Source organism: Lagopus muta, chromosome 2 (assembly GCF_023343835.1).
Source record: "Lagopus muta isolate bLagMut1 chromosome 2, bLagMut1 primary, whole genome shotgun sequence".
Classification (NCBI taxonomy): domain Eukaryota; kingdom Metazoa; phylum Chordata; class Aves; order Galliformes; family Phasianidae; genus Lagopus; species Lagopus muta.
The window spans coordinates 93226423-93243200 of NC_064434.1; the positions used below are offsets into that span (position 1 = coordinate 93226423).

At 36.0% G+C, this 16778-nt stretch overlaps 1 protein-coding gene across 4 annotated transcripts in view; it reads right to left on the reverse strand.

The window, feature by feature from the left end:
- The window catches only part of LIN9 (lin-9 DREAM MuvB core complex component), a 38737-nt gene that overhangs the window by 12905 nt on the left and 9054 nt on the right, over positions 1-16778 (reverse strand). The window contains exons 1-8 of one of the 4 annotated variants that reach the window (XM_048937530.1): positions 16228-16705; positions 15922-16122; positions 15456-15488; positions 14351-14445; positions 10623-10727; positions 8629-8762; positions 5763-5888; positions 913-1070 (exon numbers count right to left, since the gene is read on the reverse strand). In XM_048937530.1, the coding sequence (XP_048793487.1) occupies positions 913-1070; positions 5763-5888; positions 8629-8762; positions 10623-10727; positions 14351-14353 (526 nt within the window). In that variant the 5' untranslated portion in view covers positions 14354-14445; positions 15456-15488; positions 15922-16122; positions 16228-16705. Of the gene's footprint in view, positions 1-912; positions 1071-5762; positions 5889-8628; positions 8763-10612; positions 10728-14350; positions 14446-15455; positions 15489-15921; positions 16123-16227; positions 16706-16778 lie in introns of those variants that run through there. The other 3 variants (XM_048937527.1, XM_048937528.1, XM_048937531.1) reach the window with 3 other exon arrangements.

Consider the following 16778-nt stretch of genomic DNA (forward strand, 5'->3'; position numbering starts at 1 on the left):
TCCAATCTTCAGCATTACATTTACGTCTAGACAAAATACTATTTAACACCCAATACCTTCTGATAATTAGGTTTTGCAGGCAAAAATCAATTTTGGAATGATTTTGCACACTATTTCTCTATGACCACTTGCACTGATGATGGCATACTCAGAAGATTTAGAGCAAAATTCAAGGATGTAGCTCTAGGAGAGTGAGAAGATACAGGGTGCTTTGCATGCCTGCTTTTCAGCAAGAATTAAGGACAGTGATGCTGAAGAACTCAGAAAGCAATGAACAGAAGAGGCTAGAGTGGGAGATATTTTGCTCAAGTGAAAAGTATCCTGCTTCACAGACAGGAAGGAGGAATTTAAGAGTTTTTACAAAATTAAGCAAAGCTGAATTTCCTTTAAAAAGGAGCTTTTTTAACAAGATTCCTTCCTCGGGTATTAGTATTTTTTTCTATAAGACAATGTCCTGTTTAGCATATGTATTCAACTACTCTGCAGTATGAATTGTATGTTTGTTTTGAGATGTCATTTTATATTTATGGAAAATAAAGCTTAAGTTTTATATTAGCTTATATTTTAAACTTTCAGGCAGCACTATGCTCTTGGCATTGAAGCCTCTCTAGGATTTGTTGGATATGCTTTACTTCAAACAAAACAAACCCAAACAATACCAACAATAAAAATAAACAACTACAGTTTCAACACCAGACATAATAAACCACAAGATCATATCTCAAAACCACGTCACTGTTTTACAAATACTAGGTAATCATTATAAGCACTTTCTCAATGAGCCAGCAACAAAAGCAATGAATTCTTAATGTTTTAAGTTTATTTTATCTATGCACACTATATGCACTACGGTTTACCAAAATCTTTGCAAAAATCTTGGGTATTGTTTATTAGTTTTTTTAAAGAAATTACCTGTAACTTTTGTTCCTATTACAAGGGGCAATGGAATTTCATCTGGAAGATCTTTGAACTGTGAAATATCTGCAACTTTACGCTGCTGCAAAAGTCTTATTTTCTGCCGCTTCTGTTTTAATGCTGATCTTTCTTCCTCAAAGAACGCAGAGGAGCACCTACAATACCATAAGGTAAAAAAACTATACTTAGATTTGACACTGAAGACATACATATACAAAGACATAGCAAACAAATAAGCACAGTTTACAACTCAGTGAGAGTAATTGAAAAAGCCTGGAGAGAAGTGCTCAAGAGAGAAGGATTCTGGTGAACAGATTTAGATGGTCTGAGTCTCTGGAATTATTGCTCCTACAGTAACAGTTTACTTAAAACAAAATTACAACAACAGAAAAAACAGCAACAAACCTAAACAAACATTGGACCATCCACAGAACAACCAGAAGGACTCAGATATGCCGTTTGCATTAATATTTCAAAAGAGTACAACTTTTAAGGGCTTTTTCTGCTTACAGTGGTCCATCTGGCTTCACAACAAAGCTGAAGCAAGCCTCACATCCAGCCTATCCTGAACACCACCTCAATGCTTGTACTTGGGATTTACCGTGAGGTACCTGCCTGCCATCACCTACTGTACACAGTACAACTGTTTGAAGGTTAAACTTAGCATGAAAGGGCAGCAGACTCAACACAAAAGGGCATTTCCCTGTCTCTTCTACTTGCATTCATGCTGAGTACCTCTTAGACGCAAATCTCTATTACGTAGATTAATTGTTCTGACACTGATCACAGTACCAGTATAAATTTGTTTGAACAGGGGTTCTTGTGTAAAATCAGATCATCTCTAACATTCATCTCTCCCTTTGCTTTGGTCTTAGACTGTAATTTAAGAGACTGCAGACTCACAAGGTCCTTCTTTGGTTTTATTCATTTTCACTTTTAATCTCCTGAATAGGAATAATACATGAGAATAATACTGAAAGAATAAAGATATTGCTCCTATCTCTATTCCTTATTAATTAAGGAATCATTCCTGTGTGGACAACAGAAACCATTTAAAGGAGTACGGATGCTATCACAGGTCTCCATAATTGCAGAAGCAGTTATTTATGAAATAATTTACTACAACTTCCTTAATTTTACTGTAGTCAAATGCAATTTAAACATCCTCTGTAGAACTTATTAGTTAAATGTTGATCAGTGATCAATAAAAAGTGCTATTTTACGAGGTTATTTTAGACAACAATGAAAGTTTCTCCACTGGTTCCCCATTCCATACCACCAACTATTTTCCTTTTAAAAACTCATAAAGATCTTGCTTAGTTATTTTTCTCTCATGTAGTATTGAGCAGCCAGCTCCTCTATTTCCAAGTCTCCTGATTGCTCTTATTATATGCTGAAATAAACATTCATGTTTTCTTCTGTATATCCCTCAAACTGTTTCACAAAGCCACTTTGCTAATCTCCAAAATTTCTCTTTCTTGCAATATGTATGATCACAGGAATTGAGCTGTCAGTGTGCTGAGTCCTCTTGCACTGACTTGTGGTTTTACACTTGCTTGTCCACGTGCATGCATCATGGCCTTTTGTCTTAGACATGGTTTCAAAGTTACATGGGGAATGGAGTGTTTGTGTTGCTCAGCATGCCCACTGAGATCTTAGTCCTACAAAAGACATATAAAAATGCAGGAAGAGGAACAAATTGAATCAATGAAGTACTTCCCTCAGACCTGCACAGCAATGCACTGCAGAGAAAGTTCCTTTTCTAGGTTTTCAAATCACTATCACCACAGAAGTCATCACTCAGGGAAGTGGCAGAATCATGGTGCCTGGAGGTGTTTAAGGAAAAGGCAGACAAAGTACTTAGGGACATGGTTTAGTAGGCAATACAAGTGGTAAGTGGACAGTTAGACTAGATGATTTTGAAATCTTTTCTTACCTTAATGATTCTGTGATTCTATTCTTTGTGTAGTCTAGAAACTGTACTCTGTGTAGACTGAGCAACAGTGGGCATGTGTCCATTCACCAGTTTACTACTGAAGAGCAAAACGTATTTACCTGGAGTTGAGTATTACCTAATGATCCCCATAAGAAATTCAAAATATCTGGAAAGGGATGTGGTAAAGATAGATGGTGGCTGAGGATTTATGCAAAGCTTACTTCAATATTCTTAAAGATATTATTTTCTTCATACTTATTTTTGGAGAGGAAAAAGTGTGAAATAATCCTTGCCATAGGCTATGAATATGAACTAGCAAAATATAGGTCAGAGCTTTCAACTCCATTGAGGAGAACAAAATAACTTGTCACAGCAAGACAAAAAATGAGAGAAACAAAAAGGCAAGAATGGAATTTAGTATTAGACCTTGTAATTATGCACAAGATCTTACTTCAGGAACAGCAGATACTGTCTGATGTTCTTTGACTCATGCCCTTAGAAATTCAAAGCCTGAAATACTAACCACCAATTCTTAAGGCCCTACAACAGAAGCATCAGGAATTTTTCACTGCTAGCTCAGATGCCTTTAAAAAGACTGTCCCAGATACTGTGGGTCATGGGAAGGGAAAAGTATTTCTACCTTCTGTTACGGGAAATCTCCTAAATGTTCTCTTCAAAATGTTCTTTCATTTTTGTACCATTACTATGAAGAAAAGTTAAGGCAAAAACTATGTAGTGATCACACTGCAACTTCCTTATTTTTCTATCTAAGTGTTCAATCTCTTAAGAAGCCTCTCAGTTTCTACCTTGGACACCACCATTTGAATAAACACGGGGGGGATCATCATCATCATATAATGTCAGGACAAGCATACCTATACTTAATTTATGTTCATTCCTATTTCACAACCTCAGTGAAATTTATATAGAGTAGACAAGACTAACAACTTCCTCTTCTTTTTCTTGTAGCACATATTCTCACAGCCTTCTGGAATCTTACAAGCTTTGTGGGTTCCCAGGAACAATACTGCTGTGCTATCCAACCACATTGTTGCTGGTGTGATGGGATGTTTAACATAGCAGCAGACATAAGAAAATACTACAATATATTTAATTTGTATTTAATAACATAAAATGGAAGAAGAAAGAAAAAAAAGACAATAACCTTGTGCACAGCTATCACACAGAGACACTGTTATTTTCTGCCATCAACACTATGAATGTGAAATATCATTATTTCTTCTCCCTCCTGAGGAAATATCAGTATTACCATGGTATTTATCTTACTTGCACCTGACTGTGGACAGATATCAGAAATTTCCAACAGAGAAATAATAAAAAACTATACTCCAGAAGTAGATTAAAATTATTTGATAAAGCACTTGAATGATTTAAAATCATTCAAAATCTTTTAAAACTGAGACAAAATAACTCTATTGAGATCTTGAAAAATATTGACAATATTTTCTTGTTTTAAATTATTAAAAAAAAAACCAAAAACCAGGCAGAAATGCCTAATTGACATAAGGCAGGATCACATAATCTTCTGGTTAACAAACAAAATCAGATTATATCCAGTCACATGGTTCTAACTTCAGAATTTATGTGAAAGAACTTTTTGCCCACTTAGAACTGTGGGTCCTCCTCCTCTTCAAAACAACCCTTTATGTGACAGCTTAAAAAAAAAAAAGAAAAAAGATGTAACAATTAAATGGTCCAATGCATCGTAGAATGAAGCAAGTTGACCTTATATAGCGATGCGTACCTTTGGCAGAAGTCGAATGAATGAAAGATTATAACCTTCAACTATACTAATTTCCTTTTCGAGAGAAGCATAGCGAAGAGAAACTAAAAGCTATATCACAGTTAAGCTTAAACTAGTTTAATTATTTTAATAATTAATTTTTATATTCTTTAGACTCCATTAATAAACCAGTCTTTTCTTACGTCAACATCATTTACCATTTTTCTCCTGATCTTATAGAATTTACGGAATCACAAAATGGCTGAGGCTGGAAGGGACCTCTGAAGACATCTGGTCCAACTGCCCTGCTCAAGCAGGGACACTGAGAGCAGGTTGCCCATGACCATGTCCAGATGGCCTTTGAGCATCTCCAAGGCAGGAACTTCTCCTGGCAACCTGCTCCAATCCTCAGTCACTCTCACAGTGAAAAAAAAATAAAACAATTCCTTATGTTCAGAAGGCACCCTCCTGTGTTTGAGTTTGTGCCCACCACATTTTACCCTTTCTCTAGACACCACTGAAAAAAGTCTGTCTCTCTCTTTCTTATATCCTCCCTTCGCGTATTTGTACATATAGATCAGATCACCCCCTGAACCTTTTCTTCTCCAAGCTGTAATGGTTCTGACAGTGGGTTTAAAAGTTAAGAATTCTTAAATAGAGAAAAAACTATGCTCTTCATTCAATACTGGATTCTTGTCCACAATGTCTGATATTGTATGACTGAGTTTTCCCCTCTTTGTTTTGGCAGCCAAGCCAGGAGAAGCTGAAAATCTAGAAAATAGTTTAAAGAAATAATACAATAAATGAGATGAAAATGTGCACTTGTTTTCCCCATGAAGAGCTACTTATTTCTAGAAAATATATAGTGGAAAACTGCCCTGCTTTCCATTCCAGGAAGTACTGCAACATAGAAGATGCAGTAATAATTTCAACATACTTTAGCTTATCACATATCTAGAGAGGGTAGAGAACATTTCAAGTACAAGCTTTTTAGAACGGAGGGGTGAGAACTGATGAATATGCTCAGAGAACATTACTTTAAAAAAAAGTTATTCCACACACATTTGTTACTTACTATCCACATGCAAAATGATTCCAGAAAAAAAAAACAATTCAGGAGACAAGAAACCACGTGCAGTTATTAAATGAAAAGAAAGAAAAAATTACCTCCGTGGTTTTCCCATTAATCGTCTGATTTTTCCCCATTCAACTCTTGTCAATTTTCTGGTTTTCAAATTTGGAAAAGATTCCTTCAGGCATACACAGAAATCATTATCTCCTTCAAATAGGGGTCTGTTAAAACATAATTGGTTCTCTATTAACTACACTCAATAAACTTTTGTCAGAAGATTCTGAAAAAAGCCCATTCATAATAAGAAATACATTGAAAATGAGAAGTACAAATACATATAAATAAAAAATCCCTAATTCTATTTCAAGGATAAATTTAATCTGAAATCAAGTCAGTTGAAAACAAAAGACAGAAAGTTTCCAGGACTATTGTTCTGCTTGAGCCTTACTATGAATGATGTTTAAAAGTGTTCATCTATCTTGCTACTATGGGGAAACATAGACAGTCATTCTGCTTTGTAATGTGTATGAGAGCATCAAAAGAAACTTCAGCAAAGCCAACAAAGTGTCACGGAGTCACTGCAGCCCACTGAAGGAAACCATTAAGATACAGCACGGTATTAAGAATAAAGGAAGGGACAGTAGTAATGTGCAAGAAGATACTGAGGAATAGAAAAATGGTTCCTTTTTCATAAATTCATTCAATAATAAATCAGATTCTCAGAAGGTTCCCAAAATACAAGAAATTGAGCCAACCTGTCTCTGTAGCTCTCCAGATATACATCCTACCATGACTCCACGACAAAGCAGAGGATTACTACAATAGAAGCGAAAGTTCAGAGAACCTACCAACTTACAAACTTCTCTGAGGTGTTATGATCTGTCATAACACAAAGATACACCTTATGTTTTATGACTGTGTTTTACTTTGTACTACATTCTTCTTGGGCTGAGAAAACATGGGAGTTGCAATGGATATGCCTAGCTAATAGCAGGTTAATCATTACAGACCATGTGCAACCAGAATAGATCTCACCTGGTGAAAACAAAAGTAGTGCATCCTAGATAAAGCCACTTTCCTCCATTCTCTGCAGGGCATTGGGATTTAAGAGGGGAAAGAAAAACTGCTAAGGGTCATCAATCATGTTCAAAAAACAGATCAGGGAGTGCAGAAAAGGTTTTATTTTAATCAGATTTACTTTCAGTAACATAAGACGTCCATGTAAAGGAAAGCTTTTTAAAAGAAAGAGAAAGAAAGAGAAAGAATCTGTATTTGATTTTTACTGTCACTTAATTTTAAGCAGGCAAACTGTAAGCCCACAGCATTTACAAGTCTGGAAGCTCTGGGAAACGGTGTAAGCAAACTGGGGCCCTCTGATCCTTGTAAGATGCTCTCTAGAAGTTTCCAACCATAACAAAGTCAATGGGATTTTACAGAAAAATGGTCCTACGTACAGCACCGTAGATAGAGCTCAACTAAAACAGTTTAAATCACCCAATAATCTCATAGATGACATTTGCCAAGATTAAAGTATTTTACAAACTTTCAGCAAGTAATTGGCACTTAAATTGATGATGTCAATTTAGGATAAGATTTGGTTAAAATATTGTAAGATGTGTAGAGAGCGCCATATTTCATCAGTTGACAGCTCTATGCTTTAAACTTTACTGTGGTTCACCTTGTCTAGATCTTATCACCCACAACATAAAGTTCTTCTTCCATAGAAATGTAGTTTCTTAATAAATTAAACTATGATAATATCTTCACAGGATTGTAACTTAGTAGCATTACAAGCATACACTGATAATTATGAAAGAGATTTTTGGATTTATCTGCTAAAACAAATTTTTATTTATTGATAGACCTAAAGCTTCACAAACATTTGGGAATAGAAATTCTTGGACTGTTGTATAATTAAAAAAAAGAAAAAGAACAAAAAAGATTGTATATGTCATATACTAAAATTACTACTAAGAATAAGTAGACTTTCCACTCCCTCCCTCCTGGGGAAAAGAAAAAAAAGAAGGAAAAAAAAAACCATGTAAAAACTACTTCTTTCAAAAGATCTAACTCCCACAGAAGATGAATTTAGAACAAACTGAAATGAACATGTAATTTTTCTGGTTGTGGTGAACAGATTCGAAAATGTTTCTCTGCTGCTATGATTGCATGCTAAAGTTAACAAAAAGAGCTGCAGCAATTCTTATTAAATTTGGAAACAAAAACAGTAATTATGAATAAATTCTGGAAAAGAATGCTTGTTAACTCTGAAGCCACCCTTTAATTTATTAAACATTAGTGATTCACACAACAGTTAATCCGTAACAATTTTTGCATTTTATTCCTTGATTAGGACTAAGTTAAAATGGTTCTTGTAAACAATTTATACCACCTTACTAGGTGGTGTTAAGCAATAAAGTACCAAAGGCTGAAGCATAGACTTTGGAAACAACTTGGGAGATTAGGAGATCTAAGAAGATGCTGACATCTAGGGAAGAGCTGAACAGTCACAACCCAGTAGTCTGTTTGCAATCACAATAAAAATAACAGGGACAATAGGGAAGAAATATAAGTAATAAAAGTTTACAACTTGTAGGGAATGGGTATCTTCTGAAGAGGCAGTCTCCTTTCCATCTTCATTGTACACCACTGACCCAAGGGTTCAAAAAACATAAGTGTTCTGCTAACCTCATGCTTAAGAAGCTAAAAGCAAATGAACAAAATCTTGCAACTGCTAGAGGCAGAGGCCATGAAAAATTAATTATTTCCATGAGGAGACATTCCAAGAACTAAAAGAACTACCCAAGTAGGTTGCTCATTATAAAAAAGAAAGAGAAAATCATTTTCAAGAATAAACTCTGGAGTGTCTAAACAGTGTATAGAAATGTACGGTTCAATTTCAGAAAACAACTTGTTTCTATACTAATAGAATATTTATATGCTTATACGAAGGACACATACTTATCTATATTAGAATAGAACCATTCATATATGCACCACTTGTGAGCTTTGGGAAGTTTGAGCAGGTTACGAAGCCGTAAACCAATCTTCTGTGAAGCTTTCTTGTCTGGTGTTGACATCGTTGTATTAAACTTCTATATAGTAAAACAAAGGAAACGGTTAAACAGTCTGCTGTCCTTCAATACTCAAATCATTAAACTAGATTTTCTTGATACAAATTCATATATTAACTATTGCTACATTTTAATTCCACATATTGTTACATGAAAATTTGTTGTTGCTGCTGCAAATCTGTAATAAACCTCAATGCACTTTATCAGCAATGCAATCAAACAAAACAGATGGCAAACTTCAGCAGGATCAGCACAACAAATTATCTTCGCACAAAGCTCTTCTAAGGAAAGCTTTTTCCAACACTGAAACTACATTGCTGATAACAGTACACAAGTACTGAAACACACACAGGCCTCAAATGTTTGAGGCACTGCAGAATAGTTTCAAGTTGGCATACGTCATGTGGTAGCTGAAATGCCAGCAGCATCAGTCACCTCATCTGCCCTACTGCTTCTACTCTTGATAACTCTTAAACTTCAGATGAAACTAGCACAATAACGTCAAAGCCCCGAGCAGAGCATCTACTTTTTGAAAAACTGGAAGAGTACCTAGCATGGACATAAGCAATCAAGTTTAAACTAAGTTTGATGGCTATTTTATAAATTGCAGAAAGGCACTGTCTTAGATCACATGCATAATCTAAGAACTGTTTAAAGAAGACTAGAAAACTAGCTCTGTAATCTCCTTACAGGGATGGCAATCCTGACTAACAGAAAGAAAAGCTTACTGAAAACATAACAGTTTTCAAGAACGTTAGTTTAACTGGGTCCCTATGCCATAATTAGTTGTTATCCATTCCCAAACACTCACAAATGACCTTCATCAGCAATAACAGAATAAAGCACAAGGTAGGCACCTTGCAGGAAAGAAATGGGAGGAAACAACCTGTTATGCTTAACCACTACTTGGTATATACAGCCCCCCTTTTTTCCACCGGAACTCCAGGAAACAAAGGCTAGCACAATGTTAAGATCCACGTGTTAAAGCAGCTGTAGGCTCTCATAAAGGTTTTTCTAGCAATTGTGGGACCTCCTAAGCCAACATTTAAGCACAGATGAACTAGGCATAGGACATTATCCAGGCCTTTCGACTGTTAAGAAATCATAGTAACAAAAGAGAGAAACATCTTTGACAAAACAAATCCAGCAAAACAGCAGTTACTAAGTCTTCCCCATTCTACACAGCACAGTATGGTTCATAAGGTGCATATTCAAGTACTACTTGTTCAGCGTGGCAAATCTAGACTCACAAGGTGATGGTACACAGAGAAGTGATTTGGATGACAGGAGTGTCAGAGAGCCAATTCTTTGAAACAGATGATGCCCGGTTTAACACAGCAAATAAAGGGCAAGAAAAATAACTGCTACTCTTCTGTGCTATACCAAGAAGCAGACAGTCAAGCAATGGAGCTATCTGAACTGGAGGATGGCATCATTTCAGGACAACGGTAGAGATGGCTGTGAACATATTGAAGGCTATAACTCTACAGCAAGTTTCTAACTACTGAAATATATCAATTTATATAGAAGTCTTATAAATGATGTAGTCTGGGGAAGAACCCTCGCCAATTTTTAACTGAAGTGGAATAAATTTGTGCAGGAGTAAGATATGCTGTAACTCTGGACTGCTTTCTAGCTCTGTATTCTTATGTCCAGCATCAAAAAGAACAAGCGCTCTCATAAACAATCGTAGGAACGCGGTTATGATGAAGAAAATACAAATCTGGTTTGAATTGAGGCTTACTCCTAGCAACATCTTTCCTCACAGGCATATTCATAGACAGATACTGCAACTTGAAAAGCAAATATATTCTATTCTTCAACTAAAACATATGGGCTTGTTCTCGTTTTTGGTAAAAATATCTGCATACATGTAGGTACCTGTGGAACCATCACAACCTTCTGATTTCTTTTGGGTGACCTTGTGTTTATTTGTCTGTCATCTTCTTCACAGAAGAGTCGACTCCGTTTTGAATTTCTGAAGGGCTGCACATATCAAAATTGAGAATGAATTACAAGAAAAAAATAAAAACAGATTTCTCTGTTCATGCACGGTATTCACAGTGAGAGAAATGGAATGCCTTTCTCTTGCCACCTACTAGTTTTAAGGCACAAGGAATTTAAGGATCAAGGCTTTCCAGTGCTAACCATTATCCATTACCCTGCTGCTGGCCCAGTCCCAGGCAAGAATTTAGAACCTAACTCCCACTTGTATCCAGATGAGTTAGATGTCTGAACACTTGTATATCTAAGCTTAATACATTACTTATGTTGGCTATAAACACCTCTCTTAAATAGTTTGTTCTAAATTTTTGGTAAAACAAATTGTCTAAACTGTGTTTTGGTATGCTCTCATCAAAAATGTTAGCTGTATATATATTTTTTGCACGGATTATATGAGTATATTGTTTTACTATTATTATTTTTAATTTACTGGAAGTAACTACACTAGAGAATTCTAAGTTCACATCTGAAGAATGTAAAGCTTGTATAAGTTATCAAGTTATCAGATAAGAGAAGAAATTAGAATTTATGCTGACAAAAATTTACTCATGCTAAGAGGTTATAATCCAAAAAGAATGAGAAGGCTGACTAAAAAATGAGAAATTATATTGTAAATGTGTGCCAAGAAGCTTGTCCCTCCTTTCTAACATTTCTGTTTAGTTATTCCTCAACATTTTACTCTATAACAAAAATTTTGAGTTTTCAATGAGGTCAAAACAGTAATCTCTGACTGGCTGTCAACACTAAAAGCAAGAAGCTTTCCCTTCCATGAAAACTGCAGCAGGAGCCAATCATAATTGAAGTGTCTCTCCTTTGCAGAATTTCAGGGCTGCACCATTGTAATTCAAACTATTAACAAAGGTGATGAGTGAAGGTCAAACAAATGCAGAAATCATTTCTGCCAGTAGAAGTGGTGGAATGCTGCAAATTGGTATTGATATGAAATCTGTAGCTTCCACAACATGAAGAATATTAACAGCAACAATAAGTCCCCAGTAGCAATCATAAAATAAATCAAGAAAGAAAAATAAAACTTCACTAACAAGCATTTATATATGAGAAATTTATTTAATAAGCTTGTAACTGATTAAAATATCTGAAAAGACACGTTTCTAATTGAATACATTAGTAGTAGCAAAAAATTGGCTTGTCCCATGCCATGAGAATAGCTGGTGCTTTCCCAGGGAAGTATGTTTTCCCCCTTGCAGTTGGATAATAGTTCTGTATATGTGCTGGACTAAGCACGTGGAAGAAGGAAACTCCCATTTCTTACACACTTTATGAACCAGGAGAGAGACACATTGAACAGAGAAGCTATATATTAGCATGGTAACTGAACAGTGCCCACATCATATTATCAGTGATTAGTTTACCATGTTAATTGTTCTGGATGTTGTACATGAAGACAGAGAAACATGTGTTGATTTCATTTCTTCAAATCTGACAACTTACTAAATCTTAAAAACAATATTAGATTTAAATTATAATGTCTTTATATTCTTTTATGCCATTTCTGTTGAACTTGACAAGCTATCAGCCTAAAAAAGGAAGGTCAGAACTACTCTAACATTTGAGCATGGAAAGAAATCACAATCCTGCTTCAATAAAGACTCTTACTATGTTACTAAACTCTTTTTTTTTTCTTTTTCTTTCCTTTTCCCCCCTTAATCACATCATTCTGGCTACCAGACTTGGGGTCAAGTTCTCTTGGATATTTTCTATTACATTTCAGTATTGAAGTTTGAGATGCTGGTTGCAGAACACCTGTTTTTCACTCGCAAATGCCTGTACAGCAGTACTTGATGATGCGATACCAGATTAAAATCATGTGTGATATAGGAATAAAAATACTCCACCTAGAAAAACTTAAAAGTTCCTTCAACTTTCCACTAAGGCTGTGTTACTGCAATAGAACTGCTTTCCAATCCTCAATAAAAGCTATCAAATTCTATTCCAAGGAACCACCCAAAACAACAAAGTTTTACAATCTGGATTATTGACGTCAAACACCAGAATAAAATAACAGCTGTCAAAAAGAAACAACATCCACCTCAGCTAAATAGGTCAGGCATCTTGGGAAAGACTTTTCAATCAATAGCACAACCTAAAGCTCCTAGTGTACAGGGATCTCAAAATAGTATATAAGACTACATAGCATCTATGCAGCATGGGCCATTACTAACATATTAATCTATCCTCTGACCCACGTCCCAGCTTTATATAAAATACTGAGTTAAATTCAAAGTTTCACTCCTTATTTTTGATATCTAGAGTACCTAGAGACAGACAAAATTTTGATATTATAGTTTTTTGATGTTAATGTTACAGCTACTGACTTCTGTTGTATAGAGCATATAATCTTCTATATTGCCAGTAAAGCTTGTTTCTGTGAGAAGTTAACCATTCCTGGGACACAGCTGGAAACTGTCATGAACTCTGTCAGGAAGTCAGGGCCATAGCAAAGTTGCAGTCACTGCCTGGAGCTGCATTTTGTAGACTTTCGTAGTTCCCCAGCATAAGCACTCAGCAATGTGTGCACATACATCTCCATGAATCCTCCCAAAATAAACACTTTCTCTGAGTAAGATTTTCTCCACAGGGAGAAAAAAAAGTCACTGAACAAACTAGGTGACAGATGTTAGTCACACTGCTTTAATGCACTACTAGATACTGCTCAGGTATTTTGGTTGCATGCAGAGCTGGCAAATGCAATAGTTTCCAAACATAATTCTCCACTTCTAATAAACAAGCACTTCACAATAAATAAATTAATGATTTGAATTAAAATTAAAAAAAAAAAAAAAAGGTGAGAGCTGGAAAGTCGATTGTAATTAGTCTAGTACTCTGGAAAAAGGTGGCATCAAAAAAGTGTAGGAGAAAGATCTGCATAGCAATTGAGAGAGTATTTCATACATTCTTCAGTCTGTAGTAAGAAGAGTACACTAACACACATGCAGACAAACTAGCTATCAGAGCTGCTGGCAAAACCAAACAAACATTAAAAAGCTAGGTAAGGTTGAGAACATCTGGACTAATCAAAAAAAGGTTGAACTTGATACAACGGGGAAAGAAGTGACAATGGAATACTTCAAACAGAGAGGGGGAAATGGTCAGCCTAACAGTGGCTACATGATCTTGGAAGATTCAGGCTCTTTGACTTTTACTTCCCTATACCAAGGACATTCTTTAACTCAAGGTCCTCTTATGAGTCCTCTCAGAATACTGCAGAACATTTCACTGACATCCCTTCATCTTTATTAAAATATCCCCCTCAGAAGGCACAAGGATGGAAGTGACATTCCCCCTTCCTTTTCCTTACGCGTCAGTTCCGAGCCTAAATTAGAAATAAGATATTTCATGAGATAAAATAAATGGTCAATGAGAGAAAATGATTAGCAGCTATCTTGAACAAGGTCAGCAATTTAATTTGTTTGCTTATTCGTTTATAAAAAATGCTTTCAATTCATATTGGAACTTCATAGACTGCTTGTGAAGCAGACAGTTTAACATTCTGAGATTAAGAAACTATGAATTCTCAGCCAAATTTTTTTATCAACTTCATCGTATTTTGCCAATCCAAAAGTTGTCTTTTTATTGCTTCTTACCATTTCCACAGTAGAGCCAACATTCTTGCTTTTCCAAATGGGAGTTTTCTGCAGTGAATTATATTTTTCATTCCACGTATTGGACAAACTTCCCTCTGTTGTGAGAAATTCATGTCATTAATACATATACACTATATAAATGTATATATGCATATATACTTAAAAGTATCAACTACTATCTGAAACCTAGTGTAACATCATCCACTACTACTATGTATTTATTTTACTTGCATTCCTTCTTTAGATTCAAATATGAGTGGATTTTAGATTTCAGCATTTTTATTGAATTATTCTGAACATCAATTAAAAAGGGAGAAACATGAAAATAACTTCACTATTTCTGAAACAAAGTTTAGATTTCATAAAACCTCCTTTGGTGAAATCAGTTACTTCCATTACTTCCCCTGTCAGGGTGACAAGCTAAAACTGAATCTTGGGGAAAATAATGTGATTAAGCAGGTGCAAACCAACAAGTAAAACAAATTTAAGTGAAACAAGCTATGTTAATTAAAAGAGATTCAGCAAACCATGTCATCTTCCTCGTGTAGTACAAGCCTCGTAATATGTAATGAAACTTCTCTATTGTTAGGCAGATTTTAAGTATTCAAAAGTTGTATGTAACGCTCATTTCAAAGAAAAGAAATAGATTTTTGAGTTAGCCTACAACTTGCTGACAGAAAACACAAAGAGATTATGAATTTCCTTCCTAACGTAAAATTTGTCACATGTATAGATCTCACCAAGAATCCTTCTCCTGTCTCATCCTCCAGAGAGGAAAAATTACCTCAATTTTCTCATCAAACCTGCCGCCTAAGCAGTACTTAAGAAGTAACACTTTTCAGGTTCTGGATGGAATGCCATCCAGAAGAACAGTGTCTGAACACACCACAACGTACGCAGTTTCAACCACCAAGCATTATCAGCCTACAGAGCTAACTAATAAGAACAACAAAACTAATGATATTTTAAGAAAACACAACAAAACATCAAAACCAAATATTTTTCAGTGTTATATTCTTCATGTTTTAGAGCCAGAAACTAAGCATACATGAAAGTCAGCGTGGGTGTTTCATTTGCCCATGTAAATAACATGTTATCTTCTTACCTTTCAAGCTCACCAGTGCTTTCGCTGAAGAACCTGAAATATATCAGAAAATCCACATAAACAATTTTGAAGTATACAACTTATTCATTCTTAATTCTTAGGAAGAAATGAGAATATTAAAACTTCCACAGTTGAATGACCTCCCACTGCACCAAGGACAGTATTAGATGATTATGACCCAATAAAACTCTTTTTGTTCTTCCTTTAGCTTCACACTTACAGAACTGTTTCAGATGCTGAGCACTTTCATTCACCACAGCAGCTTCTCAACAGGCTTAACATCCAAATAACACACAGGTGCAACTACATTACATGATTTACTAGGATATAGTAAGTAACTTTCTTTTAATCATCCGACTAATTCAAAATTCTTCAGTGCCAGAAGTGTCCACACAAGATGTAGTTTGTGTGTTCTAAGCTTGGATCAAAAGCAGGTGGTCAGACAGCCAGTTGCCCCCAGTAGTACCTCCTTGCAGCAGATTCAGGCATTAGAAATGTAGACACAATCCTTGCTTTGCTTTCAGTTTTCAAACTGTGCAGTGCATCCATCAGAACTTCACTGCTCCCCTTGAATGGCATCTGTAAGATCTCTGTGTGGTTCTGGGTGAGAAAAGTAAAAGCTAGGCCTCACCACTGTCCTCATGCTCTGCAGTCAGCAAATGGCTCTCTAAGAAGAAAACGTTGGAAGCACAATAAGAGAAGACAAAGGGAAATGCATTTCTGCTTGAAAGTGCTTCCAGAACTTCATGACTTCTTCTCAAATCGACCTTACCTTCCCACTTATGTCCCACTGTTGCAATCTTTCCTTCTAGCACTGCTTCCTCCTCTGCCTCCTCACTTTCCCCAGGTCCTTCCTTCAGCTTCTCACAAACTGCAGTTCCAGAGAGAATTTTTTGCTCCAAAGGTCTGGAAATCCCTTTGCTTGCGACTCTTCTGATCTGTGCCCTAAGCCTACTAACTTCATAATGCCAGATCTTTGCTTCAAGGGGACACATTACAGGGAAGTCACAGAGCCAAGAATGAAATATTGCCCCTTTCCAAGAGAACAAGGTATTTTGGCTTGGGGTGGGCTGTTGGAAATGAACACAGGAGAAGTGAGGACAGAAAAAAAAAGAAAACAACAAACAAGCACCTGCATTCCTTATTCTTTCAATGTTTGCTGACAATATCTGTTTGAGTTTGAGCAATGAAACAGAACAAGCTTTCACTCATTGGTGGTTTGGAAGGCCCCTCTCCCAGTTTCTTTCAAGCTGCTCAACTGCAAGGTAACACACTTGGCCTACACCTTTGCCCTTCCTGCACATTTCTTTCACAGGTGAAATA